At 57.0% G+C, this 27,972-nt stretch overlaps 3 protein-coding genes across 15 annotated transcripts; 1 reads left to right on the forward strand and 2 right to left on the reverse strand.

Moving 5' to 3' along the window:
• Positions 1-69: 69 nt before the first annotated feature.
• On the reverse strand, positions 70-11,584 carry ACAP1 (ArfGAP with coiled-coil, ankyrin repeat and PH domains 1). 2 transcript variants are annotated; one of them, XM_010965892.3, is made up of 22 exons: positions 10,896-11,584; positions 10,312-10,369; positions 7,363-7,482; positions 7,092-7,145; positions 6,950-7,008; positions 6,529-6,712; positions 6,354-6,398; positions 6,152-6,247; positions 5,964-6,038; positions 5,762-5,871; positions 4,780-4,831; positions 4,584-4,684; positions 4,133-4,256; positions 3,822-4,033; positions 3,096-3,165; positions 2,873-2,967; positions 2,584-2,756; positions 1,838-2,010; positions 1,321-1,430; positions 1,127-1,237; positions 725-774; positions 70-266 (listed from the first exon to the last, which is right to left on the reverse strand). In XM_010965892.3, the coding sequence occupies exons 1-22, from the start codon at positions 10,946-10,948 to the stop codon at positions 166-168; spliced, it is 2,226 nt and encodes a 741-aa protein (XP_010964194.1). In that variant the 5' UTR covers positions 10,949-11,584; the 3' UTR covers positions 70-165. The 2 variants fall into 2 exon arrangements, with proteins under 2 accessions (XP_010964194.1, XP_045380770.1); XM_045524814.2 differs by lacking the exon at positions 10,896-11,584 and having other exon boundaries at positions 10,293-10,369.
• Positions 11,029-15,594, reverse strand: LOC105077574 (uncharacterized). 6 transcript variants are annotated; one of them, XR_012499390.1, is made up of 10 exons: positions 14,395-15,587; positions 13,954-14,061; positions 13,768-13,839; positions 13,473-13,561; positions 13,125-13,376; positions 12,558-12,758; positions 12,329-12,466; positions 11,920-12,087; positions 11,668-11,781; positions 11,029-11,167 (listed from the first exon to the last, which is right to left on the reverse strand). XR_012499390.1 is itself a non-coding variant. In XM_010965998.3 (9 exons), the coding sequence occupies exons 1-9, from the start codon at positions 14,835-14,837 to the stop codon at positions 11,723-11,725; spliced, it is 1,530 nt and encodes a 509-aa protein (XP_010964300.2). In that variant the 5' UTR covers positions 14,838-15,586; the 3' UTR covers positions 11,641-11,722. The 6 variants fall into 6 exon arrangements, 3 of the variants coding, with proteins under 3 accessions (XP_010964300.2, XP_045380772.2, XP_045380773.2); XR_012499391.1 differs by lacking the exon at positions 11,029-11,167 and having other exon boundaries at positions 11,641-11,781; positions 12,295-12,466; positions 14,395-15,589; XR_006728626.2 differs by lacking the exon at positions 11,029-11,167 and having other exon boundaries at positions 11,641-11,781; positions 12,244-12,466; positions 14,395-15,585.
• A 368-nt stretch (positions 15,595-15,962) lies between these two features.
• On the forward strand, positions 15,963-27,939 carry NEURL4 (neuralized E3 ubiquitin protein ligase 4). Of its 7 annotated transcripts, none has more exons than XM_074342297.1 (29): positions 15,970-16,281; positions 17,184-17,628; positions 17,852-17,917; positions 18,062-18,360; positions 18,531-18,642; positions 18,736-18,824; positions 19,322-19,394; positions 19,541-19,805; positions 20,054-20,235; positions 20,540-20,625; positions 20,749-20,911; positions 21,000-21,198; positions 21,290-21,366; positions 21,536-21,614; positions 21,953-22,128; positions 22,216-22,347; positions 22,749-22,894; positions 22,979-23,203; positions 23,301-23,399; positions 23,484-23,672; positions 23,850-24,014; positions 24,571-24,729; positions 25,128-25,307; positions 25,424-25,511; positions 25,605-25,712; positions 25,860-26,004; positions 26,169-26,281; positions 26,359-26,524; positions 27,253-27,939. In XM_074342297.1, the coding sequence occupies exons 1-29, from the start codon at positions 16,000-16,002 to the stop codon at positions 27,455-27,457; spliced, it is 4,713 nt and encodes a 1,570-aa protein (XP_074198398.1). In that variant the 5' UTR covers positions 15,970-15,999; the 3' UTR covers positions 27,458-27,939. The 7 variants fall into 7 exon arrangements, 6 of the variants coding, with proteins under 6 accessions (XP_074198398.1, XP_074198399.1, XP_074198401.1 ...); XM_074342298.1 differs by having other exon boundaries at positions 21,953-22,122; XM_074342299.1 differs by having other exon boundaries at positions 15,971-16,281; positions 23,484-23,645.
• The last annotated feature ends 33 nt before the right edge of the window (positions 27,940-27,972 follow it).

Here is a 27,972-nt window from a genome sequence, read left to right on the forward strand (position 1 = left end):
CGCTCCCGCACCCCGGGAGCTGCAGCGCCCAACACCTTGCCAGCCCGAAGGAATCACCCAATACATGAATTTGAAGGGAAGAGCAAAGCACAAAGGCTTTAATGGTGAAGGGGCCGGCGGTGGGGAGGGTAGGCGCGGGAGGTGGGGGCCCGCGAAGCCCTGGGATCAAAGTGTGTGGAGGTCATGACTACGCCGGCTCAGCTTCTCCGGGTCATCGGATGCCATGAGGGAGAAGTCGCGGAAGATGTCCAGATACGTTTCGTCTCCTGAGGGGAGGGAGGAAGGGCTGGTAGGCCGGGTGGCTGGGCCCTAGTACGGAGAAGCACAATAGGGACAGCCCGGCCTGGTAAGAGCACGCGCTTCCAGCGTGGGTGGAGGGGACATCTGCGCGTTAGGGCAGCGCCCTCGCCTATGCTTTGCTGTTTCAAGGACCTGGCACGTTGGATGATGAACCAGGACAAATATTGACATATTTGTTGAATAAAAATGTAATTAATCAATGAAGCTAGGCACAGGGGGTTGGGGACAGGTCACCAGGGGCCAAAAGCACAGAGTAACAATGGGTGTGTGTGTGTGTGTGTGTGTGTGTGTGTGTGTGTGTGTGTGTGTGTGTGTGTGTGTGTTTAAGGGTACTTTACCAGTAACAATGTGTGTGTATGTGTGTGTGTGTTTTTAAGGGTACTTTACCAGTAACAATGAGGGTGTGTGTTTAAGGGTACTTTACCAGCCTGGCCCTGGGCGGCTTCAGCTTCTCTCATTTTTGCCAACCGTAGCCTGAAGGGGAGGGAATTAAGACATGAATAACCCTTTCCCCACTACTCGCCCTTCCCATCCTTTGAGCTGCTTTGTTTCATTCATCTGTTCTCGTAGGGTCTAGTGCTTAAAAGATGCCTAACAACAATGTTGATGAATCATGCCTCTCTCAGAATAAACTCACCTCTCACCTTCCTCGGGCCCCGCCCTCCCTGCTTCCTACTCCACACCTCAAACACTTGAGCATCCTTTCGCTGCCCAGGAGCTGGCCCCGCCCTGCCCCAGGCTCCGCCTGACACACTGGGGTCTCTGCGTTAGCCCCTCCCCAAATGGATAGGGTAAGCGTTAGCCCCGCCTCTTCAGGCATCCTCACAGAGTGACGATGTCAGCGTTGGTGGTTTCCATGGCGATGGTCAAGGGGTCTCTGCCTTCGGAGTCCCGAGCTCCCAAATCGGCCCCCCGTTTCAGGAATAGGCAGGCCAGCCTGGAGAGGATAGCCAAGTTCACTCAGCCCCTCATCCCAGCTGGAGCCTTCCTCCCCAAGGCCATCATCCCTGCCGCCCCTACCCGGTGTGGCCAAGAATGGTTGCATGGTGGAGTGGGCCCCGACCGTGGTTGTCTGCTTGGTTCACATTTGCCCCGTTCTGGAGGAGAAACTCACAGGCTAGAAGAGAATTCTGCATAGACAAGTAGAAAATGGGGAGAGAGGGTGGCATCTTTAGAGGCAGATTTAAAGATATGTTGGAGTGATGTCAGTTCAGAGGGTGGGGTATGGGAATCTCAGGCTCTGCTCTACCTCTTTATGTGTATTCATAGACTGAATCCATAGTACAACCTAATGAGGTGTGTTACCCTATTCTACAGATGAGGAAACTGAGGCATAGAGAGCTTCATAACTGTAAGTGCTGAAGTCCTGGATTCAAACCCAGGTTCATCTGCCTCCAAATCTCACACTCTTTGCTACCAATCTCCGTTGGTTATCGTTCCCTATGGGGTGTGGGGAGGGATGAGAGCTGGGACCAAAGTCAGGAGTGAGGAGGAGAGGAGCCCTAGAGTGGGGTGAAGAGGTCGGCAAGATTCTCACAGCAGCTGTGGCCTGGATCAGCGGTGTGGCATTCTCCTGAGCCCCGTTGACCCAGTTGACATCGGCTCCATGGGCGAGAGCATCAGCCATGGTGGGAAGGGATGGAGGATGTCCAGCAGCTCGAAAGAGCAAGGCCCCAGGGTGCAGGCTGCCCAGGTCATCAGAGGTTGGCTCTGTTAGGGGGAACCAGCTGTGAATCTGGGAAGAAGACCCTCAGCACAGCCACCTGATACTGTAATGGGATAGATCACTTCTCAATTGTGGGGAGGCCTTCAGGACCAGCGATTGTGGCGGGAGGTGGAGGTGTGTGTGAGTGGATGTGGGTGGGTTCCCTAGGACATACAGGATAGACAGCATCATTGACCTCTTCTGGTCCAACCACTCTAACTGGCTGGGATGTCACAGGTGATCTGACTTGGTGATGGTCAGTCTCACTTCTCTTGGCTCCTCTCCAGCCAAACTCACATCCTCCTCCTCTGGAGAACCTAGCTCATTCTCCCTGACTCTTCTCATGCTGTTGACACCCTCACACAGCCCTCCCTGCCTATTCCCAGCCCCATGATCCTTCCAGTTCTTCACTGCAGTCCCTGAAACTCTCGCCTTGTAAAACCAGTGCCAGTGCGGTCCAGCCCCTGCAGCATTCTCCAGGGGAAGACCTGGGCCTCAGACTCAGAGCCTCCCCAATGAGCTTGGCATGGTACTGAGCACACAGCAGGCGCTTAATGAATGCCCAGCCAACACTATACCTGGCTTGGATCTGAAGCTTCCCGGCTGGGGCCTGATGTTCCCTGGCTTTGGGGGCACAGGAGGCTGCCCCTTTGGGGGCCCCCGGCCACCTCTTCGCCCTCGAATCTCAGGAAGCTTGGTCAGGAACTTCTTCTCCACATATTTGGCGTGAATCCAGGCCTCCTTCTCTTGCCTGGAGGAGGAGGGTTGGGATGAGGAAGGGGACAGTCTTTCCTCCTCCCATCCCAGACCCTCCTCCCGCCTCTCCCCATAGGGAGGGCAGCCCCAGCCCTTCCTCCCCAGCCTCACCGGGAGCAGCTGGGCCCTGGCTTCTTTACTGCCATGGCCTCCACACGGGCCTCATAGATCTGGTTCATGACCACGTTTCCCAGCTGGCACATGAGCTTCCGTCGGCCCCGGCAGAGGCAGAGACAGCCAGATAGGGTGCGGTTGAGTGTTTGAGCCCTCAGGACTCTGCAGCCCCAGCTTCACCCCAGCCCCCTCCCCACACTCTCACAGCACCCCAAGTCACCTTCACAAGTTCCGGCTCCCACGAGTCAAGGGTCAGAGACCGGACTTTGGAGAAATGAACTCCAAGGCTCCTGGAGGGCCAGGAGAGAAGTCAGGCCCTCCGTAGGGCAGCAGCCGGGGGAGCTGCTGCTGGTCCTGAAAAGACTTCAGGGCAAAGTGCTGTGTAGGGGTCCTGGCCATGCCCAGGGGAGGCGTCAGGCCAGGAAGCAGCCGGAGCCACGCAGCCTTGAGCCGGATCTGCCACGATCCTGCCTGTTCACCACTCCTTCTCTTCGTCCTTGCCAGCCAACCTCCTTCTCTCCTGGCCCTTTGGCCTGGACAACTCTTTCCACACCATCCCCCTCCCTCCTTCCACCAGGCTGACGTTGGGTGGGGCCCGCGTAGACCTGCTAAGGCCTCACAACATCTTCTCTCTCTGCCCTCCTTGGGCCTCCCACCCTCAGCTGCCCTGACCCCACACCCCTACTCTAGTCAAGCCAATAAACTCCTCAGAGTGACCTCCTGCCCTGGCCAGACCAGGACACTGAGGGGCTGGGCCCACCTGGGTTCACCTTGTACCATATAGGCTGGGACCCGGCCTGTGCGCAGTGACAGGCAGAATCTGAGAGGAAGCCAGGCCTGGTGGGAAGGGAGGAGCCCGTGTGATGGGCTCTATCTTGCCTCCCCACCCCCATCCCCACTGCTGCTAGAGGGAGCAGGGGCCCATGCTGGGACCTTGGGAAGTGACCTGTGGATGCCGGAGCACTGAATGCAGAGGGTGACTCCAAGGTTGATGCTGGCCCACTCAGGGGCTGGCTCCCGGCAGTCACAGCACTGGGCGTTGCCGTCCACGCTCTGCACCTGGGCTGCCACATGCCCTGCTCCGCCAGGCTCCCTTCCCCTGGTGGACCCGCCACTGCCCAGGGTGGCAGCGGAGCCCATGGCCAGGTGTCCTGAGCCCTGGGGGAGACAGGGGAAGAAAAAGTGGCTCTGAGGTCCAGGGGAAGGGAGGTCAGATCTCCCTGGGTAGCCTGGCCGTGCGCCCCCATGTCTAGGTACCTGGCCTGGACCCCGGGGGCTACCATCAAGGCGAGCCTGGCTGAAGGCTGTAGCGATGCTGCTCTGCACGGCACTGACCCACAGCTGTACGAGGCGCTCTGTGTCAGCCTGCAGGAGGCAGGACCTGGGCAGGAGGAAGGCCGGAGAACAGGGAGGGGTCTGAGGCCTGGGGAGCCATGAGGCAGGATGGGCAGGCTGATGTGCAGCTAGTATTCAGCACGTACCAGTCACACTGAAATAGTTCTGTACCGAATGGCAACAGCGTTCTACATATCCCTCATCCCCCTACACCATTCCTCCAGGCTTCCCCCTGGTAGAGCCACCAAAGATTAAAGCCTAAGGCTGCATAGGGGGCCTCTAGCACCCTGCCCCAGGGATGCCTTTGTGATTGGCCCTGCCTTTCCAATAAGACTGAGACGTATCAACCATCACCCCTGGGCATTGCACTCACTTGCTGGGGGACACCACCTCAAAGCAGAACCGCCTTTCTGAGTCGGGACAGAGCTTCACTGTGCAGAGACGCAGGTCATCCACCACCACAGTCACAGGGTCCTGGCAGGGAAAGGAGACCAGGGGGCAGACGTCCAGCCAGCCACAGCAGGGCTGATACCCTCCAAGCCCAGGCATCAGGACCTGGGCCTACCCACCTTGTACTTCTTCTGATAAACCAGTTGGTTGCTCTGAATAGTGAACCAGCGTCTGAAAGAGGTGGAAATAGTTAGGGACATGGGCAGCTTCAGGATGTGGCTGGGGACACGGGCAGCAGAAGTCGTGTCCTTAGCCCCAGAAGGACATGCTGAGAGGAGAGACCTGAGCTGACCATCCCGTAAGATGTTCCAGAGGAGGGTGGACAGTGCAGACCCGGACCTCTAAGGAGTGCTATTCACATCTCGAATAACTCAGATTTGATATATTTACAAAAACAACTTTCCAGCAGATAACAGTAAAATGCTTTTTCTAATAAAATAAGTCTATTGCTACAATTTCTTGGCAAATAAAAGTATCTCAGAGAAGGGGCTATTTTCTAATTTATGCAAGACACCATACGGGCTGGCAGTGGCCCTGGAAGGGGAAGGGGTTGAGTCAGAGCAGATGACCACCCTGCTCCGCATCCTGCAATGGCTCCCCATTTCCCTCAGAGTAAAACCCAGGCCCTTCTGAAAGCCAGCAAGGCCCATCATGATTCACACCACCATTAGCTCCAACTTCACCTACAACCACTTCCTCCTCCCTCCCTCTGTCCACACCCATGGACGCTCTAGGTTCCTCAGGGCCTTGGCGCTCGCTTCTCCTTCTGCCTAGAACATTCTTCCCCAGATATCCTTTCAGTCTTCACTCAGAAGTCACCTCTTCACGAGGCCTACGCTGACTACCCTATTTAAAGTTGCACCTCTCCCCAGCTCTCCACATTGCTGGCTTTATTATTTCCCCCCCATGGCACTTTTACCTTCTACTAATATAACATACAACTTACCTAATTATCATATTATTGTCTGTCTTTGCTGATGGAATGTGAACCCTCTGAAGGAAGGGGGTGTGTCTGTTTTTCCTGGCTGTATTTAACACACTATAACCATTCAAAATAATATAATCCGATGGGTTTGGTTGTTTGGGATGTCTGCTCCTCACCTGCTCCAGGTCTTAAATGCGTTGCTGGCTCGTTTGAAGAGATGTCCTTCCATGACCAGGCCACCAGACCCCTCCCTTAGGCTTGGCTCTGGCTCCTCCCCACCCAGCTCCTGGAGGCACAAGAGGGTCAAAAGGCAACTGAAGTGGGCAGACACCAAGGCCCCAGGCCCGTCTGCCTCCTGCCTACAGCCTCAGCCCTCACCTTCTGTTTCAGCAGCACGTGTCTCTGCTCCATGTCCCTCTTCTCTCGAGCTGAATTCAAGACCAGCCGGTGTAACTGAGCACAGGAGGGGCATCTCAGATGGCCCCGGGCTCCCCCAACTAGATCAGGAGTGTCCTCTCCAAGCCCCTACCCTCCCTCCTCCACCTCCCTGCTGCCTGGAGCACTACCTGGCCACCCAGCTCCTTCCGGTACTGGGCCAGCTGGCTTAGCTCCTCATGGCCCTGCTGGAAATGGGTAGCCTGGGCCTCCACCAAACGCAGCACCTGGGGGACAAGGTGGGCAGGGGGCAGACCCCTCTCTCTTTTCCTCTTCCCTCCAACTCTCCATCAGCAGGCTCCTCCCCACCCTGCCCTGGCCACTGCAACTCACAAACTCCATGATGTCAAACTTCCTCTTGTCCTCAATCACGTTGATCTGAGAGCCCAAAAGACCTCGGGTCAGTCTTGAAAACACAGATGCCCTCCTCCCACTGCACGCCAGGGACTCTTCAGCCTAGAGGTGACTGAGGCCCTGGCACCCCAGGAGGACAGGCGAGGGCAGGCACCTGCAGGGCATAATCCAGTGCCCGTCCTCGGTACCCAGCTCTAGCAATCTTCAAAGCAGCTCCTGCCTCTTCGGCCTCCTGGGCCCGGCGCCTGGGGACTTCTGCATTGTGGATAAGAGCAGCCTCGAGGCTCTCAGCTCCCTTCCAGAAATCCCTGCGAGCCTCTCGGAAGCCTCGGAGACCTCTGGGGTGGGGGGATATCACCGAATCACTGATACACCCGTCTGCCCCCGGCAGAGAAACCCCTGGGGCTCCCTCAGCCTTTCAGCTAGCCTCTGTACAGGCAGAAGTCCAAGGGGATCCTTGGGATGGGGATAACAGTCAGGCTACCAGAATCCCCCAGTCTCACAACTCCTTCATTCAGGGAGGCCCCTGTGGTAACGGGAAGGGGACTGGAGGACTGGTCTCCCTCTCAACTCACTCCTTGACCAGGGTTTGGATTTGCTGCTGCAGTGTGTGCTGGGTGGCATCTAGAAGCTCCTGAGGGGAAGCAGAAATTGGCATGTGGGGCTCAGGACCACAGACGACCTGTTCCCCCCCCCCCACCAGTTACCCCCACTTACTGCGTGGCTGTCCAGCTTGTGGCTCAGGCTCTGAGTGAATTTGTCCAGACACTCCTAGGCAAGAAGAGACAGAGAGAGAGCACCAGGCGTGGGGTGGGAGGGCCCACCCTGGGAGGGCCCACCCATCTTAGACTCAGCCTGCTGGGCCTGTCTCAGATGGCGCGCTCCCCAGTCTGCCTGGGACCTGCGGACCCCAGACCAACCCTCCCTTCCCACAGGACCTCTCCACATCCCAGACCCCGCCCCACCCTGGTTAGGACCCTCCACATACCGCCATCATGGGCTCTGGGGGCCCCAGGTGGGCCAGGTCACAAATGCCAACAATGAAGGCGCGGCTGGCGGCAAGGTAGTGGCGCCCGCTCTCCAGGAGGCCATTCCCCAGCTTGAGGAGCTAGGAAGCCACAGGGCAACAGGGAGTCATGCCAGTTGCCACCACTACCCAGTGACACCCCTGCTCCTGTTCTACTTCCTCTTGCCTTTCCCAGGGCTGTGCCCCTCCTTCCCCCACCTCACCTCCACCTCTCTGCAGCCCAGTCCAGTTTCTAACACACACGTGGTGCTTTCCCAGCTGTTTCTTTGCTCCCACTGTTCTGTGCCTGGAACAGAATTCCTCCCAGCCTGTCACCCACGCCAGCATCAGCTTTACCTCCATAACGTCTTTCTCTGCCACTTGCAGATGTCTGTCCCTGCCCTGCTCCAGCTGCTTGGAGCTACAGTTTCCCAGAAACTCCATCCTCACACACTGTCTGGCTCACAGGGTGATTACTCTACCTGGTTGGTGTTCAATTCTACACTATTTACTGTCTGGAGTTGTCCATCCTATGCTTACTGACCATCCCCTCATAAGTATTAATTGCTCAGCAGGGCAAAGATGGGTCAGGGCAAAGATGGCATGTTAGGATGCTTCCAGGACACATTCTGTCTGGTCCCAGTTACCAACAGGGAGGCTTGATAAACAAGGGCACAAGTGACTGTCCGGAGGAGGATCTCTGGAAGAGCCAGGTGGCTGAGCCAGAAGCCAAAGCGAGCTCTTCTGACCCCTGGCCCTTGTTACCTGCAGGAACTGCACTGCTCCACAGGTAACACCATTGGCTCTAGCCTGAGTCACCATATCTGGGATGGAGTATCTGGGGAGCCCGTGAGCTTGGCCCAGGGAACAGGAAACCACCAGGGAGGTTCTATAAGGAAATCCTGGGCAGCAGAGACTCAGTGGGCTCCATAGCTGCTCACTGAACTTTTGTTGAACTGAAAAACACTTTTTAGGGCTAGTGAATGCTTCAGGGAAATACAGTTTGACTTGAAGATAACTGGGAGGGTCAGTAATGGTCAGGAAACTGACCACGATCAAACCTTATCAGGTATCACCATCAGGTGTCCACAACAAGGTGCTCACAACCCCACTGTGTGGAGCTAGGGGACTGAGGGTTCAGTTTTTTCCTTACCCACCTCACCTTCCCAGATAGATCTGAATAAGGAACTTTCATAAGACGGAACCAGTGACAAACTGATACTTCCATATAATGGAATGGAACTGGTACTCAGTAATGCAAAAGGAACAAGCTATTCATACATGTAACTATTCATAATGAACTGCTAATAACTACTGATCTGCAACAACTTGAATAAAACTCAAGGATGTTATTCTGAGTGGGAAAAAAAAGCCAGTCTTGAAAGGTCACATACTGGTTGATTTCACTTATATTAGAATTTAAAAATGACAAAAGTCTAGAGATCCAAAAAACAGAAGAGTGGTTGTCATGGATAAGGAAGGGAAGGAAGGTATCATGACAAAGGACATTACAAAGGAGTTCCTCTGTGGTGATAGGAGTTTTATATCTTGAATGTGATGCTGGTTATAAGAATCTACACTTGTGACAAAGTGCCACTGAATTATACACAAAGATTTTTTTTTAAGAGCATATGGAAAACTGGTAAAATCCAAGTAAAGTCTTTCAACAGTTCATTGTATCATAAAAATATCATCTCCCGGTCTGGGAGCATACTAGAGTTAAATGAGATGCTGCCACTGGGGGAGGCTGGGAGATGAGGACATGGGACCTCTCTGGACTATTTTTGCAACTTCTTGTGAGTCTACAATTAACTAAAAATAAAAAGATTAGTGAAAAAATATGTATTAATTGGGCACCTACCAACATTCAAGCTATCTATCGTATAGGCACTAGGATTGAGCAAAAACAAAACATAAAAGTCCCTCATGACAGCTACATTCCAGTGGGGAAAAGCAGACAAAAAAAAAAAAAAAAATCGGCAAGCATGACAGACATGGGTTAAGGAGACCCCTAATGAGTCTCAGCCTTGAGTAACCCTCCCCTTGTGTGTGGATGAGTGAGGCCTGTGGGCGCATTCTGACAGAAACTGATGGCACCGGGCCAGCACGCACACGGGGCACTCTCCTGCTGGCCTCGAAGAGGCTACCAAGTAAACTGCCTGTGGACAGGGCCCCGTGGCAGGGGACTGTGAGTAACCTCTAGGAGATGAGGGCCTCAACCAGGCAATAGCGAGGAACTGAATGCTGCCAACAATCGTGTGAGGCCAGAAGAAAACCCCGAGCTTCAGAGGGGACTGCAGCCTCCACCGGCACCTTGGCTGCAGCCTCTGGGACCTTGAGCAGAGGACCCGCTCAGCTGTGCCCGACTCCTGACCCACTGCAACTGTAACACATGTGCGTGGTTTAAAGTCACTGGATTTGTAATCATTTGTCAGATGGCAATAGAAAACTAATACAGCAAGTAAACGTGACATGTAAGACTGAGATAAATGCTACATAAAGCCAAGTAAGGGGGATGGGAGTGTGTGTGTGTGTGTGTGTGTGTGTGTGTGAATGCAGGCAGTTTTACACAGCGGCCAGGAAGGCCTTACTGTCTTGTGTTGAAGTGTTTTACAGGTTTGTTTTCCAGGCAGTCTGTGGGCTCCCTGGGGGCAGAAACAGTCTTGCTCTCCCTGCGGCACCCAGAGTCCCGCATAATACAGGGCCCCAGAGCTGACCAAGTAAGTTCACAGGTGAATCTTGCCTTTCAAGATCACAAGCTCCTTCAGGGTACAGAACTGCCTTTGGGCTTCTTTGTAGCCCCCAAGTATCTACCCAGCCTGGTTTGTATTCAGTCATCCCTTGCACTCATTCTCGGTCTCCAAGTGTCTCCCTGGCCCCACCCTTCTCATTTTAATTCCCTCCTGGGTCACCTCTCCACTTCAGGATCACCTTTTCCAGCCGCGTCTCCAATTCCGACACTTCAGTTTCCACCAGCTCGATAGAGGCTCTGGGGAAGGAGGAATGGGATAGGAACAGAGCTTGCATCCATCTGGTCTGTCCACCTCCGCCTGGGCAGCGTCGGCAGGGAGGTGGGGGTTGGGGTTCGGGGATGGAGGATACAGGCAGAAAAAGCTAATGGGTTAAGAACTGCCCACCCAACCTCTCTTGCTTGCTCACTGTACCAGAGCCACCGTGGCCCAGGCCAGAGCAGGAAGGGTAGAAGGAGGGTGGATGTGGCGAGGGCAGGAAGTTGCTAACCGCCCAGAGCAGGTGCTGGGGGAGGGGCAGGGGTCCCTGAGAGAGGGAGGAGGGAATGCCAGCTCTAGGGGTGAGAGAGGCTGGAGAGGCCCCTTCACACATGGATCACAGCACCAGATTTGATAGTAATGGTACTGCTTTGGCCCAGATGCTCCATCTTGTCCCTTTCTGAGACTTACTCCCTGGAAGGACATCCGACTTGGGGAAGGTTGTGGGTACACATTGGGGGGTGTCGGACCTCCCACCCTTTGTCCCCCAGACCTGTGCACACTTACCGGAAGCGGGGCGAGTCCTTAAGACACTCCTCGAAATCCAGCTTGACCGTCATCTCAGCTTGACCGCTCCAGGGCCCTGGGGCCAGGAGGGTGGAGATGCAGGTGGAGGCACTCCCTGCCCCTGGAGGGGTGTTGAGGAGGAGGGAAGAGAGGGTCCTCTGCTGGGTAGAGCCTCTGGGGGGCACGATCTTCTCCCCAAGTGGAAGGGGTGTCCTTGGAGGAGCTCTCACTCCGCACTTCCAGGCTGTGCCGGGGAGGGGTAGAGGCGGGGCCTGGGCGGTGGAGAAGGGCCTGAGATCAGAGAAGCCACAGCCCCGCCCTCAGAGGCTATCTGCTGTCACCTTCCTACTGGGGGCCCTGTCTCTCTCAGCTTCATTCTCCTTCAGTGGTTGAGTTATGGGGACCTGAGAGACACGGGTTCAAATTCTCCTGATTGCGTGACTGACTCCTCAGTTTCCTCATCTGAAAGATGGGGATGATAACTCCTACCTCCTGGGTTGTTGCAAGAATTAAAGACAATATTGTAAGTGTGTGTTTGACTGCATCACAGCAACCTCTCTCATCCCATGGCGTTAGGGCCTTCTTGGACTCCTAGGTGCTAGTTGCAGTCCCCCAGACCACTCCAAGCTTTCTTCTCTGCTCTGCCTGCTCGTGGTTTCCTGGGTGTGAACTTCCCTCTCTCCCCCACCTTCTCAAAGACTGCTCAGGCCCAGCATGGCCCCCCCATTCACAGCACCCAGACTCCTGCTAGTCTTCTCTTTATTGTCCACACCGATTGAGGGTGGTGAGGTCAGAGGAAGGCTGGCCCCCACCCCATCCCCAGCTGGCTACATCTTCCATTGTCTGGTTTCCTCCTCCTGAGTCCATCGAAGCCGCAGGGTTTCATCTGGAGAGAGAAGGGGTTTGGCTAGTGGCTTTCTTGCAGCAGATGTGAGATCTGGCCCATGTGACCCTCAGGCTCCCTAGAACCTACCCACTTGGCCCTTCTCTCTCCCTGGCCAGCACAGGCAGCCCCTTGCCCTACCTTGCCGGGGCTCACGTCTGTGCTGGCTCTGGTTTGAGGAATTTGGGATGCTTCTAGGTTCCCTCTCTGAGACTTCTGTGCTTTGCCAGTTCAGCCCCTTGGTTGCCAGCCACTGACACCAATCAGTCACTGCTCGGGACCCACTGTCTTTGGAGGACAGGGCAGTACCTGGAGCCGGGAGGGTGGCAGAGAGGAATCAGGAAGGAGGCATGGGGGCAGCGGTGGTGCCAAGCTGAAGGGGGTTCCAATCCCTCTGAGCTTCCCTGGGTCCTCTCCATGCAACGTGGACTGGCACACAAGGATGTTTAGGGCCTTGCTCATCACCTGTGGTCCATCCACTGGTGGGGAGTCGGGGTGGGGGGCATGGGAGCTTGCCAAGTCCGGTGAGACGGTGGCCTGGTGCCCTCACCAGGCTTCGATGGTGTCACTGTCACCTTCAGGGAGTTCTCTGTGGCCTCAGGATCCTCTGAGGAGCTTCCGGTGTGGTCCAGCAGACGGACTTCGGTGCTGATGGGATCTTCAATCACCCAGTTCAAGCCTGTGGAGCCTGGAAGCATCACGGGGCTAAGGTTGGGGCACCCAGAAGTCTGTTGGTTCTAGGCCCTCCCGCCCCCAGACTGCCCTGGCCCAGCTCTCACTGGCCTGCTGCTCATCTTCTGTGTCCTCCTCAAGCTCAGGGTGGGGAGAGCACCTCAGGTATCTTCCTTTTCTGTAATACTCCTTGCGTTGCAGATCTGTCTCCTTCCCCAACACGACAGTGGTGGCTGAAGCTGGGGACTGATTTCTGAAGGCAAGGGCATCTGAGGAGTCACCCAAATCAATCTGAGTCTTATGGCTACCTAGGGAAGATAGGCCACCAGTATCATCGTGACTGCTCCTCCCTCCCAGCACTGGGAGAAACTCAAGCCCCAGTTTCTCCTCTCACTTCTATCACCTCCTCCCATTTTAGGAAAATGTCAGTGACCTTTCCATCTCCCATGATTCTCTTGGGCTTTCTGTTCCTCCTCCCCTGCCAGCCTTCCTTGGGGACTATCCTGATGGGTACCCCACCTCAGCTGCCCTGTCTTCCCTAGGGTCACCATCCAGCATGACTTATTTTCAGGCAACAGGACCCTGGGCCGATGCTCACTGAGGAAGACAGACTATACCAGAGAACGTTCTGGATTACAATTCCTTTGGGTCTCTGGGGCCCAACCACAGCTAACCTTTGGCTTCCAAGATGTCGTTTCTGGTCACCAGGCCAAACTCATCTTTGACTCCTCTGGTCAGGCCTCCTGCCCCTCCTCTCTCCGCAGGCCTGGGCTCTGGGTCCAACACCACACCTCGACCCCCACTGCTCACACTGACACTACCCACACTGCTTTTCTTGTTATTATCCAAGGGCAGGTTTCTCTGAAGCTTGAGGAACTTTCCTTCATTGTAGTGTGCCTTGCGGTGCTTTTCAAAATCACTGGATTCTGTGGGCCAGTGTCAGAGTTTGGCTTTCCTGCCAGGCTCTTGCAGAAGGCTCACTCCACCTCCCCTTTACAGTCAGTCCCTGTCCCTCATCTCACGTGTCTTGGAAAAGGTGTCTGAAGACCCTGAGCTTCTGTTATCACCGTACAGGAGGATCTTGGGGCAGAAATTGTCCATTGTTGCAAACCTGAAGGGGAGGGAGACTAGTTGGGGGCACGGAAGGGAGAGAAGAATGGATGGGGATGGCTGACTCCCCCACCTTGGCCTGGGTGAGTCCTGATAAGAATTGCAGTACCTCCCTTTTTGGGGGCCAAAAAGCAGAGCTGGCTCAGACCCCAGAGTTCAACGGTGAAGGGAGGAAGCAGATTTCTATTGATCTCTGGCAAGACTCACCTCTCTGCTAGCTCCTCAGGAGTCACTGTGTGGGAGGTCCCAGCGAGCAGGTCCTCATCGCTGCCCCGCAGTCTGCAGAGGAGGCAGGAAGTAGTGCCTGAGAGGGGGCGGCAGGCAGTAGCCAGTCCCTAAGGCCTTTTGGCCTCCCCCACTCCTCTCAAAGGGCTAGGGCTGAGGGCTCAGCACCTGTGGTAGGGAGTGCTGGGCTCATCCACCGTCATAAATCCATAGTCCTTGTCGGTAGGGTGGTAGGTGGCCAGGATATTCATTTCATCCCAGTGCTGAGACTTTTTCCTTGGGGTGAGGGAAGGATACAAAAAATGGGGATGAAACCTTCTGGTGATCTCCTCCTCACAGCCATCTCTCATTCTTTTAAACATTCGAAAACTTTTTCTTGTACTTATAGATCCAGAGGTGTAGGAGGCTGGGGATGGAGTCACACCTGATGATAATCACGTACTACGTAGTCAGGGTTTATCCGGTGCTACTTTCACATAGACTTGGAACCTCAGATTTCCCACCCAATTAACTTCACCTACTCTCATTTCTAGTTTTTGGGACTCCGCCCCTTTCCTCGTGACTCCGCCTCCCCCAGAGAGCGGAACCTCTTCCTCCTGGGCGCCTTACCTCTCCGCCCTGGGGGATTTATACATCACAGCGTAGCTGCTGTTTTTTAGGATGCTCCGGGGCCGGTCCTCACAGAGTTTGTCGGGGTACATGCGAGTTGACCCGGAGCGCGGAATGTCCTCCGAGTTGTACATTCCAGGCCCCGAGAACCCCAGGTTGGACGTCCCGAATACACTGGTTCCGCCAGGGTATGTGCCAGACCCAAGGCTGTGGCCCGCAACCTCCCCAGGGTGCTGGTTGAGCCCGGAACCGAGGACTTCTGTCCCCTCGGAGAGCTGGCCAGATTCAGGACTGCGAGTTACGATTCCCCCGGAGTGCATGGGGGGCCCAGAACCGTGAAACACGACTACGGAGGGCAGCCCGGCGCCTGCCTCGACTATGTTGTTTCCAGGAGATTCCCCGTTAAGGCCGCCAGCAGCCCGCAGAGATTCCAGCTTCTCCATGGCCCCACTAGGGGGCCACTCTCAGCTACCCCGCCCCGCCTCCCGGCTTCACATAGCCCCGCCCTTGAGGCCCCGCCCCCGCAGGGGGCGCGGGAGAAGTTTGGGCGAGGCTCGGGTCCCCTCTCCCTCTGCTCCCTGGAGCCGCGGGGGGCAAAATCAAAACTAAGTAGGGCCCTCGGCTTGGGAAACTCTCCGCTTGCCCCTCCCTTTCTGTCTCACCCAAAGACCTTTCTTTGTTTCTAGGATTTGTTCCCGCCCTTCTTCCCCCATCACCGCCCTCATCCGAATTATCCAATTACAGTCAGGGGTCCTGGTCATGGGGTGAGAAGCCTAATTGTGACGTCACAGTCCCCTAACCTTAACGCGAGCATCGGAGAGTTGTGCTGATGGGTTGTTAATAGCTTTTGGGCAATCTTTGGGGACCACCGAAGATGCCTGAAACTGCTTCCCGGGGTCCCTTTGCACTCTATTCGTGGCTTCAAAATCCAAGTTTCGCTGGACTAGGGTTCAAGATGGGGTTGCCCAGAAACATACGCGAGCCCTTTTTCCCCCAAACTCGGCCCGCTCTGCCTCTCATGAGTTATGATACAAACGTGGAGGAATTGCGACAGTGTTGGGAGACATATCTGGCCTCAGTGGTGTGGAGGGCAGAGATTTTCACTTATAAAGGTCCCGGCTCCCTGCTCTGGGTCCTCGGTCCCCGCTCACACCACTTCCAAACGTGCAGCGAGAAGGAGAGACACCTCTTCCTCCTGCCGTAAAGCGAATACTTTAAGGTGTTGCCTGACTCGACGAAGACTGGGTTGTCGGTGCCAATGTCGCAAAGCTGAAAGTGTTTGGGCGCCAACCCCCTCGTCGTAAAGATGCCTGCGGCAGGCGTTTCTTCCACTGTCGTAAAAGCTCTCTGCCTGTCTTCACCCCTCTCGAAGCCACTCTGTCACCTCGCCCGTGCCGTAAAGCAAACCTTCCCGACCCCGTCGTCCTTTCCGTTCCCACCGCTGTATAGTCCTTAGTTCCCTAGCCCGGGATGGTTCATTGCCCGGCAGTGCCGTAAAGCATATCTGGCCCCAGCCCCTGGTCCTATTCCCTCAGGGTGTCCGTGCACCGCGGTTGCCACGGTGCCGCCAAGCGCGGCTGTCGCGCGGCCCCGGTGTCAGCGGCGATGGCGGCGGGGTCGGGTGGGAGTGGGGGCTCTGGGGGAGGCCCGGGGCCGGGGCCAGGTGGGGGTGGGGGCCCGGGCGGGAGCGGCCCAGGACCGGGGTCTGGCGGGGGTCTGAGCAGCGGCGGGGAACTGCACCCGCGCACCGGGCGCTTGGTGAGCTTGTCGGCCTGTGGGCGTACAGCGCGGCGGCAGCAACCGGGCCAGGAGTTTAACCACGGGCTTGTGTTGAGCCGAGAACCCTTGCGCGACGGACGCATCTTCACGGTCCGCATCGATCGCAAGGTGCGGAGCTGGGGCCGCGGAATCGAAATGTGAAAGGTGGTGGGAGGGGACCAGAGGGAGATGGGGGAGGACACCCAGGGTAGCCCACATCACCGAGAGAGAACCGACAGACAGGACACCAGCTGATGGGCAGGAGAGGAGCATGAAACAGAAACATTAAGTTTCATGAAGAAAGAGACAAGGAGAGCTTAAGTTTCCTCAAGATCCAAGAGCAGGGAAGGGACATGGGGGCTCATTCACTGTAATGACTAAGGAACAGACATCCTGGGAAAATTTCTGGGGGATGGAAGATGGAGACACATCAGAGGTGTGATAGGGTAAGAAGACAGATAACCAAGAGAAGAAAAAAAAACTTTGGAGGACAGAGTCACTGGTTGGGCCAGAAAGATGGGTGAACAGAGATACTGAGGGAGAAAGGTGTATGTGTCTGGGCGTGATGTGTGAGTGCACAGAGATAGAATTTGAGAAGAGAGTGAATTTGAGTGGAGCCAGAGCCTAGGAGAGAATTAGGCCTGGAGGAAGAGAGTGGTCTGTAAGGGCCTGCATTTGGGTGGTCAGGGGGCCACAGAGACCAGGGAAGTTAGAGGAGGATTTAGCTATCGTGGTGGGAATTTAGCTATCGTGGTGGAGAAAGGCGTGGTGTCTTAGACAGTGAGCACCCAGAGTGCAGAGCAGATTTGCTAGAGGAGAGTGGGCCCAACAATCCCGAGACCAGAGTCCAGAAAATTACTTGTGGGACTAGATCTCTGGATTGTGGTGCCTCATGTTGCAAGAGAAGGAAGCCAGTTAGCTGTCTGAAAGGTGGGAAGAGGGGGACACAGTGACCTGTGAAATGTGGTTTCCTAGTGGTGGGAGACCCATTGGTGGCCCATCCTGAGCCTCTGTCCACCACCCCATCACAGGTCAACTCCTGGAGTGGCTCCATTGAGATTGGGGTGACGGCACTGGACCCCAGTGTGCTGGACTTCCCAAGCAGCGCCACGGGGCTGAAGGGGGGCTCGTGGGTAGTGTCAGGCTGCTCGGTGCTGAGGGATGGACGTTCTGTGCTGGAGGAGTATGGTCAGGACCTGGACCAGCTTGGTGAAGGGGACCGTGTGGGCGTGGAGCGCACAGTGGCGGGGGAGCTGCGGCTCTGGGTGAATGGGCGGGATTGTGGTGTGGCCGCCACGGGCCTGCCCGCTCGGGTCTGGGCTGTCGTGGACCTTTACGGCAAATGCACCCAGATCACCGTGCTACCCCCTGAGCCAGGCTTCAATCCCCCTACTCCCATCCCCACGCCTCCCCTTGAGCCCTCTGCCCCACCTGAAGATTCTGCCTTGGCTGAGCAGGGAACCTCTGGGGATGAAGGTGAGAACACATCTAGGGCAGTGATGGAGGGGTGGGGATAAGGGAATGGCTGCAGGAATGGGGGAGACATAGTGACAAGTGAGGCTGGGTGTGGGCAGGACCACTCAGACCCCGGAGTCTGTTGAAGGGGGGAGAGCTGGGGCTAGAGGAGGGGGTCTCCTGGCTGTGGGCCTGGCAGCAGGGGCTGAACCCTTATTCCCCTCCCATCCTACCTGGTCCCCAGCCTTCATGGTGTCCCCAGCGCAGGCCCGGCCGGAGACGTTTCCTAACAGCCTTGAGTCGCATAATGGTGAGGGCTTTGGGGAGGCCCTGGGAAGGGGAGCGGGACGTGAGGTGGACAGGGAGGGACCTCAGGAGAGGGGTAGGGAGTGAGCAGCAAGCTTGGGGGTGTAGAGCCTCATTTCTTTTTTCCTTCCTCCGTTCTGCTGCCTAGACTTTGCTGGCATGGAGCTCTCCGAGGTGGTGAGCAACGCCATCCTGTCTGCCTACAACGGGGGGCTCCTAAACGTGAACCTGAGCTCCCCCCCAGCAGGGGGAGCACCAGGGCCTAGCGGTGCTGCCACGTCGCCCATCCTCACGTCCAACGATGCCCTACTTTTTCACGAGAAATGTGGAACCCTCATCAAACTCAGCAACAACAATAAGACGGCTGAGCGGCGCCGGCCCCTGGATGAATTCAACAATGGGGTTGTCATGACCAACCGCCCACTCCGGGACAATGAGATGTTTGAGGTATGCCGGATCCTGGGGTCTGGCTAGCACCTCACCCTCTGGGAGCTAAAGATCGGGCTCGATCCTTGATGCTGGAAAGAGGGGGTGACCTGGGGAAGGCCCAAGGGATGAAGGTCCTTTCTCTGCCTTTACCTTCCCCGCCTCTCCCTTCTGCTGTCACTCCACCCCAGATCCGCATCGACAAGCTTGTAGATAAGTGGTCGGGCTCCATTGAGATTGGTGTCACCACCCACAACCCCAACAATTTGGAGTACCCAGCCACCATGACCAACCTACAGTCAGGTACCAGACCCTAGCAGGGTGGGGGCACAGGCCTGCGGTCGCTGAGGTTTCCAAGGGAGGCCGTACCCTAACCATGGTATCCGCTCCCCCCAGGCACCATCATGATGAGTGGCTGCGGGATCCTGACCAATGGCAAGGGCACCCGCCGCGAGTACTGTGAATTTGGTCTGGATGAGCTGCAGGTGAGGGTGCGGCACAGAGCCTGGGCCACTCTCCAGGGGTGCCCGGGTACCGCGCATCCCTGCCTGCGTACCATGGTCTCTGACCTAGGGCAAGGCTCTTTATCTTTTGCCTGAAGCTTCCTTCTGATAAGGCAGGGTTGCCCAACAGTTAGGCACTCAGATTTTGGACTCAGATGGGTTCAGTTCTTTTCGTTAGGCCACTTGTATAGTGATCTGAGGCAAGAAGCCTATCTTCTCTAGTAGTGTTTTTCCCTTTTTATTGTCTAGAAACGAGCTTGGTGGTAGTATTCGCCAGATCATCAGGAGTGTTAACAAGTCATAAGGTGGTTTAACACCGTATTTGACTTGCATTGAGCATTCAGAGTGGTCTGAGACTCATGGGAGCCTTTTGGAGCTGTTCCCCTGTCACGTAGGGTAGTGGGAAGGCTCTGGGACCGCTCTGTTCTCACAGTTCCCAGGACGAATCTGAAACCTTGTTATTTTTCTGCTTTGAATAGGAGGGCGACCACATTGGTCTCACGAGGAAGTCCAACTCTGCCCTCCACTTCTTCATTAATGGCATCGATCAGGGTAAGGGGAAGCTCAGAGAGGGTCGCTGGGTCAGGGCTTTCGGACAGGGGGAGCTATATCTTATCTTGTCTGTTTGTCACTGAGTTTTCTTGTTTTTGGCTTTTCTCCCCTCATCCCCCCATTCTCTGTGTCTTCCACCCCTACAGGCGTGGCTACCCCACTGACACCCCCAGTGGTGTACGGCGTGGTGGACTTGTATGGGATGGCCGTGAAGGTGACCATCGTCCACAATAACAACCATAGTGACCGTCTGCGCCGGAACAATGCCATCCTGCGGGCACTTTCCCCCGAGGGTGCTCTCCGCCGCGCTGCTCCTGCTGCCCAGGCGGAACCCGAGCGCCTGCTCTTCCACCCCAACTGTGGGCAGAAGGCAGCCATCACCCACGAGGGACGCACAGCCCTGAGGCCCCAGTATGGCCCATGGGGTGTGGAGAAGCCTGGGAAGGGGCTCTGATGGGATTAGAGGGAGGGGTAGAGAAGTGGAAGGCAGAGGGTGTCTGGTCTAGGGTATCCTGGATGGAGGACTGGGGACTCTCCTGGACCGCAAAGTGTAGCTGGTTGATTTGGGGTAATGGGTGTCAGGCAGGCCTGGCTGGGCTAAGCTTTGGCACACCCAGTGTGTGTGTTGGGCTCTGAGTCCCCACTTGCCACGCCCTCAGTGCCACCGATGACTTTAATCACGGCGTGGTGCTGAGCAGCAGAGCCCTGCGGGATGGAGAAGTGTTCCAGGTGCGCATCGACAAGATGGTAGACAAATGGGCTGGCTCCATTGAGATCGGCGTCACCACCCACAACCCTGCCTACCTCCAGCTGCCCTCCACCATGACCAACTTGCGCTCTGGTGAGCTCCTGAGAAGGGCAGGGCCAGGGTAGGTCTTAGGGAGGGGGCTGTCCCCAAAGCCCTGATGCTTGGTCTCTGGCCCCTCTTTCACTTGTCACACTTGTGACAGCCACTCATTTAGTGCCAGAGAAGTGGCCTGTGGACAAGGCCTGTGGCTGGCTGGGGAACTGCTCTGGGAAGAAAGAAACTGCCAAAGAAAAGACAGGCTGGGCTAATGGCTTTGGGGAGTAACGTGGGGACCACTGCATAAAGGGAGGAGCCCTGGCTCCCTCCGCATATCCTTTGCCACTCCTTGTCCCCCTAGGGACCTGGATGATGACTGGGAATGGGGTGATGCACAATGGGACGACCATCTTGGACGAATACGGGCACAACCTGGACCGACTCAAGGTGGGAGAGTTGGGGGCACCGCCAGGTCTCTGCAGCGGGGAGGTAGGCAAGGTGGGGCTGCTGCAGGACCAGCCCAGGCAGGAACTCTGCCTGACTCCTCACTCCAGCCCCGCTTCTTCCAAGGCAGGGGACACGGTGGGCGTGGTGCGGCGGGAAGATGGGACTCTCCACTTCTTTGTCAATGGGATGACTCAGGGCCCTGCTGCCTGGAACGTGCCCCCGGGCGTCTATGCTGTCGTTGATCTCTACGGCCAGGCGGCCCAGGCCACCATTGTGGACGACGTGGGTGAGGGCCAGACTGGGCAGGGGCAGGGATGGCCTTGGGAGGCCTCAGAGACAACTGTAGATCTAATGGATGATGTCCACTCTTGCAGAGGTGCCCCCGGTCCCTGAGCCACTCCCTGAGGGGAACAACCAGGCATCTCCAAGCTCCCCGTCATCAGGGGCCGGGGGCTCCGACCTCCGCTTCCACCAGCTGCACGGTAGCAACGCAGTCATCACCAACGGGGGCCGCACCGCACTCCGCCACAACTGCCGCAGCGAGTTCAATGACGCCATTGTCATCTCCAACCGGTCAGTGTCTGGACAGTCACGTCCCTACCTTCTTACTGCCCAGGGTCAGCCACCCCAGTGGAGCCTGTCTGATGGCCACTCTCCCTGGCAGGGCCCTGCGGGATGGAGAGCTGTTTGAAATTGTCATTCAGAAGATGGTGGACCGCTGGTCAGGTTCCATTGAGGCTGGTAAGGGGCCCGTGTGTGTGTGTGTGTGTGTGTGTGTGTGTGTGCGTGCGCATGTGTGTGCGTGTGCGCGTGCACGTGCATGGACGTGTGCATACACATGCTAGGGGGAGGTGCTGGCTCTCTGAGGCCGAGGCAGCCTTGGCTCTGCCCTACCCCTGCCTCCTTCCAGGAGTGACCGCTATTCGGCCGGAGGACCTTGAATTTCCCAACACGATGACAGACATTGACTACGATACATGGATGCTGAGGTTGAGCTGCGTGCTTTGGGGACCAGCTGGGTGGGGCTGGGTGGAGCTGGTTGGGATGACGGAATCAGTTTGGGGCCTGTGGTGGCCATGAACAATGCCAGACCAGATCTGGTTGCCCCCTCCCTTCAGTTTGAGGAAGCCCTCCCCCCAGGCCCTTGGGTAGGTCCTGCTTTTCCCTGGGGGGATCCCAGGGACATAGGAGACAAGATTGGGTCTGCCCCAGATCAAGATCCCAGTCCAAGGAACTGGAAGGTTCTGACAAGCAGAGACTGGTTCGAGAGGCCTGTATGGGAAGGAAGCTCGGAGGCTGACCTAGCCCCTCTCTGTCGTCCCTCCAGCGGCACAGCCATCATGCAGGATGGTAACACGATGCGAAACAACTACGGGTGCGACCTCGACGCGCTGGGCACAGGCGCGCGCATCGGCATGATGCGAACAGCCAAGGGTGACCTGCACTACTTCATCAATGGCCAGGACCAAGGCGCTGCCTGCTCAGGCTTGCCTCCCGGTAAAGGTGACTATTCTGTGGCTTTTGACCCGCCACCCTCGGCCCAGCTCACCCCAGGCTATCAGGCCTCTGACCCCTTCTTTTCCTACCCAGAGGTATATGCAGTCGTGGATCTGTATGGTCAGTGCGTCCAAGTGTCCATCACCAATGCCACCGGCCCCATGGACAATAGCCTGGCGACCAGCAACACCGCCACTGAGAAGTCATTCCCCCTGCACTCCCCAGGTTTAGCCAGCAAGGAGGGAGGGTGGGTGGGCTCTGCCTGCCTGCTGTGGGCCTAAGGGATGCAGCTTCTAGGTTGGGGACTGTTCAGAGCCAGACTGGCTGCAGCAGCTGCAGACTGAGGGGAGGAGGGAGGGATCAACCCTAGCGGGAAGCAGCCAAGAAGAGGGAGGAGGTTGCTCCTGGACCCTGCCCTGTCACCAAGGGCCCGGGACAGCATAGCTTGGCATGCCAGATTTGGGACCAAGTCTTGCTATGGTGAGAGAGGTGTCAGAGGTCTTGAAGGAGTAATGCAGATGGAAGCTTCATGTCAACTTCCTGCTTCACCTGAAAGTTTTATCTGCATCCTGTCTGAAGCTTCCTGCCCTAGTCCTCCCCCTTCCTCTGGTGCCATCTTTCCACAGTGGCTGGCGTGGCTCATCGATTCCACAGTACTTGCGGCAAGAACATCACACTGGAGGAAGACGGCACGAGGGCAGTGCGTGCGGCTGGTTACGCCCATGGCCTCGTCTTCAGCACCAAGGAGCTCAAAACGGAGGAAGTCTTTGAGGTGGGCTGTTGGAATATAATTCACAGCAGGGCCAGGCTGCTCCCTCTTGCCCCCAGCTCATGCCACTAGGCGCTTCTCTCTCAGGTGAAAGTGGAAGAGCTGGATGAGAAGTGGGCAGGTTGCCTCCGGCTCGGGCTGACCACACTAGCGCCAGGGGAGATGGGGCCTGGAGCAGGTGGCGGCCCCGGGCTGCCTCCCTCCCTGCCGGAGCTCCGGACCAAGACCACCTGGATGGTGTCCAGCTGTGAAGTCAGGCGCGACGGGCAGCTCCAAAGGATGAACTATGGCCGGAACCTAGAGAGGCTGGGGGTGAAGCAGCTGACTCCCAGCACAGGGGCGGGCTTGGGGGTAGGGGTGGTGGGGAAAGGTGGGCTGAGCACCCGTCCTTGCCTCACCTCGGCCCTAGGTGGGGAGCCGTGTAGGCATCCGCCGGGGGGCAGATGACACAATGCACATCCTGGTAGATGGAGAGGATATGGGGCCAGCAGCCACTGGCATTGCCAAGGTAGACACAGGACCTCCGCTGGGTCTGGGAGTGGGGTTGAAGTCCTTCACTGATCTCTGACTCCCCAGCTCTGTGTGCCCCTAGAACGTGTGGGCCGTGTTGGATCTCTACGGGCCAGTGCGGAGTGTGTCTATTGTCAGCTCCTCGAGGCTAGAGGAGCAGGAAGGCACCCAGCCTCCTTCCCCCAGCTCGGACACTGGCAGTGAGGGCGAGGAGGATGATGAGGGCGAGGAGCACAGCCTGGAAGTAAGAGGCAGCACCAGGACCCACAGGGTACAAGGATGGGCAGTGGGTGGACCATTGGCCACCAGGTGGTCTTTGGGCTCTCTGATCCAGTCCTGGTAGGACTGGGTAGGCAGAGGCTAATATGCAGGCTGCGTGTAGAGCCCAGAGGGGTGGCTCAGGCCCTGCGTCGGCAACCCCCGCAGCTCAGTCTCTCCTCCACTCCAGGGCCAGAATCAAGTGGCCATTATGCCCACAGCCCTCGAGTTCCTGGAGAACCATGGGAAGAACATCCTCTTGTCCAACAGGAACCGTACAGCTACGCGAGTGGCCAGCTACAATCAGGGCATCGTTGTCATCAACCAGCCTCTGGTGCCCCAGCTGCTGGTCCAGGTGGGCCTCACCTTGTCCCCAGCTCCTCTTGCTCAGGGTGACCCAGGGCCAACCCTCCTGGACAAAGGCTTTTTCAGGTCAAGGACAAAGTGGAAAGCATGTCCCTTGAGTGAGCTTCCTGGGCTTTTGTTTGTACCCTGTGATGAGAGTTGTAAATCAGTTACCAGGAAGTGCCCACCTGGGGACTGCTGAGGAAAGCAGTAGTGAGGGCTTGGGGGAGGCTGGGAGACTCTTGATCCTATATGTGGGAGTAGAGCGTGCTTTCCAGAGGAGGGGGCCTTGTGCTGCAAACTACAAGATACCAGTTAGGCAGGCAACAGCAGCCCTGGGGAACAAGAATCCTTTCAGAGGCAACAGCAAAACCAAGGCTGAAAGAGGGAAGGACACAACTGAATTTGCAGTTTCCTGTCTCTCCAAGCATCAGAAGGGGCAGCATCCCAGGCCACACTGCGGTGTGCTACCTTCTCTCTCTGGCTGGGGTATGGGGCCTGGTTCTGCTGGGTGGGTGGCCTTTTCCCAAGACGCTGTGATTGGGGAACAGTTTCCTTCTCCCCAGGTGCGAATAGACTTCTTGAACCGGCAGTGGACATCTTCCCTTGTCCTGGGAGTCATCACCTGTCCCCCGGAGAGGCTGAACTTCCCTGCTTCTGCCTGTGCCCTCAAACGGGCAGCCTGGCTGCTGCGGGGCCGTGGGGTCTTCCACAATGGTCTCAAGGTGGGTACGGAGCAGAGAGAAGCGAGAGGGCTAGGCCTCTGAGTGGGGAGGGGCTGGCCTTGAGGGAGAAGAGGGGCCCCTAGTCCTGGAGGTAGGACCACAAGTATATTTAAAGCAGCCCTGTAGTGGGTAGACCCCGTAGCAGGTGGGCCAGGGTGTGAGTTTCATTACCTGGACAGTCTCGGGCTTACTGCCTCCTCCTATGTCCCTGTCACTGAGAATGTCACGGGGGAAAGGGAGGTAGACTCCAGATAACTGAAGCAGAGGGTAGAGCCCTGGCAGTGGGCAAGTGTGGAGGCCAAGCCCAGGGACTGGTGACCTGAGCTTAGTGAAGGGCGGGGATGGCTGCTGCTGGTGGGAGTCTGATCTCTGGGAAGACAGTAGGTCTCTCCTCCCAGATCTGTGAGAAGTTCGGGCCAAATCTGGACACATGTCCTGAAGGCACCATCCTGGGACTGCGGCTGGACGGCTCTGGGGGGCTGCATCTCCACGTCAATGGGATGGACCAGGGAGTGGCTGTGCCAGATGTCCCCCAGCCCTGCCACGCACTCGTGGACCTTTATGGGCAGTGTGAGCAGGTCAGTGGCACCGGAGGCCGGGCTGTCAGAGGAAACGGGAAGTCTGCAGTTCCAGGAGGGGATCAGCAGGCTTGGGGGGCTGGTCACACTCTGCTGACCACCTCTGTCCCCTGTAGGTGACAATCGTGAGCCCTGAACCAGGGGCTGCCAGTGGAAAGAGTGCTGGAACCCAAGGGGACATGGAGAAAGCTGACATGGTGGATGGTGAGCCAGCTCAAGGGGCCGGGGTCCCACTGCACCCCCACCCCGCACTTCTGGCCCCGGCTCCTGTGAACTGTGCCCCCTCTGCTCCCTCAGGTATCAAGGAGAGTGTTTGCTGGGGCCCACCACCCGCTGCTAGCCCCCTCAAGAGCTGCGAGTACCACGCCCTTTGCTCCCGTTTCCAGGAACTGCTGCTGCTTCCCGGTGAGTCCCTGGTCCCCCAGAACCTGCCTCATTGCTGTCCCAGCCCTGGGCCAGGCCCAGAGCCCTGGAGACCAGTTGGAAAGAGGTCAAGTGGCTGAGATCCCAGGCAGGAGCCATGCCACAAAGTCTGCAACTCACTCTCCACAGAGGATTATTTCATGCCTCCGCCGAAGCGTAGCCTGTGCTACTGTGAGTCTTGCCGGAAGCTTCGAGGAGACGAGGCCCACAGGCGCCGTGGGGAGCCCCCCCGGGAATATGCCCTACCCTTTGGCTGGTGCAGGTTCAACCTCAGGTACATGTAGGGCGGGTTCACGCAGCTCCCTCACTGTTTTTTGCCCCCTTGAGGAAGGAAGGTCCTGAGAGGGTGTATGGAAGAAGCGACAGCACCTCTCCTGAGGGCTGACCTCAGGGAGCCAGTGACTTTTGTCCCATTTGCCCTTTCTGTCCACCTCCTAGGGTGAATCCCCGCCTGGAGGCTGGGACACTAACCAAGAAGTGGCACATGGCGTATCATGGGAGCAATGTGGCAGCTGTCCGGAGGGTGCTGGACCGAGGGGAGCTAGGAGCAGGTACCCTGCACTGGTGGAGGCAGGGCGGGCTGGGCCTGTGGGCCGAGGGCGCTGCCCTGACCCTGCTCTCCTCACAGGCACTGCTTCCATACTGAGCTGCCGGCCCCTGAAGGGAGAGCCTGGGGTGGGGTTTGAGGAGCCTGGTGAGAACTGTGCGCCTCCCCGGGAGGAGCAGCCCCCTCCAGTGCTGCTTTCCCCCTCCCTCCAGTATGCTGGGGCCGAGACTCTGGCATCCAAAGTGCAGTGAGTACACAGGAGGGGGCCCCAGGAACCCTTGGGTCTCCATGATTCTCTCTCCTTTCTCACCTTGTCTCGCTAGTTCCTCAGTCTCCACCCCAGCCCTTTCTTCGCACTTACTTTGAACAAATATCACTTATTTTGTTCTGTCACGAAGAGCAAAAAAGGAAACCTTGCTCTTGTGGAACTTCTGTCCTCTCTTCCTCTGGAATGTTTATGCATAAGTATTTAGTATTTTTAAATGTGACAGGTAAACACCTTAGAAACAGAAAAGGTAGAGTGGAGGGAAGTGGATCAGAAGTGTGGTTGGAGCGGGCATATTAAATACGGTAGTCAGCGTAGACATTAAGAAGATGAGATTTGGGGGGAAATCTATAGCTCAGTGGTAGAGTGCCAGCTTAGCATGCACAAGGTCCTGGGTTCAATACCCAGTACCTCCATCTGACAAATAAATGAACGTAATTACCTCCCTCCCTTCCCCTCAAAATAAAAATAAATTTTAAAAAGAAGAAGATGAGACTTGAGCAAAGGCTTGGAGAAGGAAGGAGGGAGTAGTTAGTCCAGCAGGCGTTGGGAGGAAGACCATCTCCAGTAGAACGAACAGCCAGAGCCAAGTCACTATAAGGAGGGAATGATTCCTGGGAAGAGCAGGGCCAGCTGCTAACTGCGGTGGCTGCAGTCAGCAAGGGAGGGGCAGAGGCCTCACTGCCCTGTTTCTGCTTCTTGCCTGACAGATTCCGGGACCCCAAATCCCAGCGGACGCACCAGGCCCAGGTGGCGTTCCAGGTGTGTGTGCGCCCTGGCTCTTACACCCCCGGCCCCCCTTCCGCTGCCCTCAGAGAACCCCCCGACCCTCACTTCAGTCCAGCTGAACTTGAGTGGGTCACCAAGGAAAAGGGGGCTACACTCCTCTATGCCCTGCTGGTACGGGTGGAATGAGGGGTGAGACCTCACTTACTACCAAGCACAGTTGGGCCTTGGGCCCGTGGACTCCGAGTGACGACTGCCGCCACCTCATTCCAGCACCCACGGCATGCACGGGGCTCCGCCTGGCAGATGCACAGGAGCCCATAGGCAGGCTCTCAGACTAGCTGGGAAGCGGAGCACACCTCCCAGCCCAGGGCCGGACAGCCCCTCCGTGGCGAGGGAGCAGCGGGGAGCCCGGCGCAGGCCCTGGGTGGCCCCTCTCCATGCACTGATCTGGGGAGCACAACTCCCCGCGACTCCTCCCCCACATCACTTAATTTATTTCCGTTTCTGTTCTGGTTACTGTGAATCCCAGAGGAGTCTCCCTGCGCCCCACACGAAGCTGCTTCCCCGGGCCCAGCGGGAGTGGGGAAGGCAGGCGCGGGGTTCCGGCCCTCTGTACAGTTGTTACTGACTCTGATTTCTAAGGAGCCAATAAACGCCGTCTCAGAGCAGCCGCCTCGGCCATTCTCGCGCGCGCGCGTCTC

The sequence above is a fragment of the Camelus bactrianus genome, chromosome 16 (genome assembly GCF_048773025.1).
Source record: "Camelus bactrianus isolate YW-2024 breed Bactrian camel chromosome 16, ASM4877302v1, whole genome shotgun sequence".
Classification (NCBI taxonomy): domain Eukaryota; kingdom Metazoa; phylum Chordata; class Mammalia; order Artiodactyla; family Camelidae; genus Camelus; species Camelus bactrianus.

Bases quoted from the DNA above. Each gene is read 5' to 3' on its own strand.
- NEURL4 (XM_074342297.1), top strand. From the start codon at position 16,000: ATGGCGGCGGGGTCGGGTGGGAGTGGGGGCTCTGGGGGAGGCCCGGGG. The intron at 23,204-23,300 runs GTGAAGCAGCTG...CCTCGGCCCTAG, and splicing joins GGAACCTAGAGAGGCTGGGG to GTGGGGAGCCGTGTAGGCAT. The intron at 25,512-25,604 runs GTGAGCCAGCTC...CTGCTCCCTCAG, and splicing joins GAAAGCTGACATGGTGGATG to GTATCAAGGAGAGTGTTTGC.
- LOC105077574 (XM_010965998.3), bottom strand. From the start codon at position 14,837: ATGGAGAAGCTGGAATCTCTGCGGGCTGCTGGCGGCCTTAACGGGGAA. The intron at 14,062-14,394 runs GTAAGGCGCCCA...CCTCACCCCAAG, and splicing joins AAATCCCCCAGGGCGGAGAG to GAAAAAGTCTCAGCACTGGG. The intron at 13,840-13,953 runs GTGCTGAGCCCT...CCTCCTCTGCAG, and splicing joins CCCAGCACTCCCTACCACAG to ACTGCGGGGCAGCGATGAGG.
- ACAP1 (XM_010965892.3), bottom strand. From the start codon at position 10,948: ATGACGGTCAAGCTGGATTTCGAGGAGTGTCTTAAGGACTCGCCCCGC. The intron at 10,370-10,895 runs GTAAGTGTGCAC...CTCCTTCCCCAG, and splicing joins AAGGACTCGCCCCGCTTCCG to AGCCTCTATCGAGCTGGTGG. The intron at 6,713-6,949 runs GTGAGTTGAGAG...CCCCCACCCCAG, and splicing joins ATCCAAACCCTGGTCAAGGA to AGGTCTCCGAGGCTTCCGAG.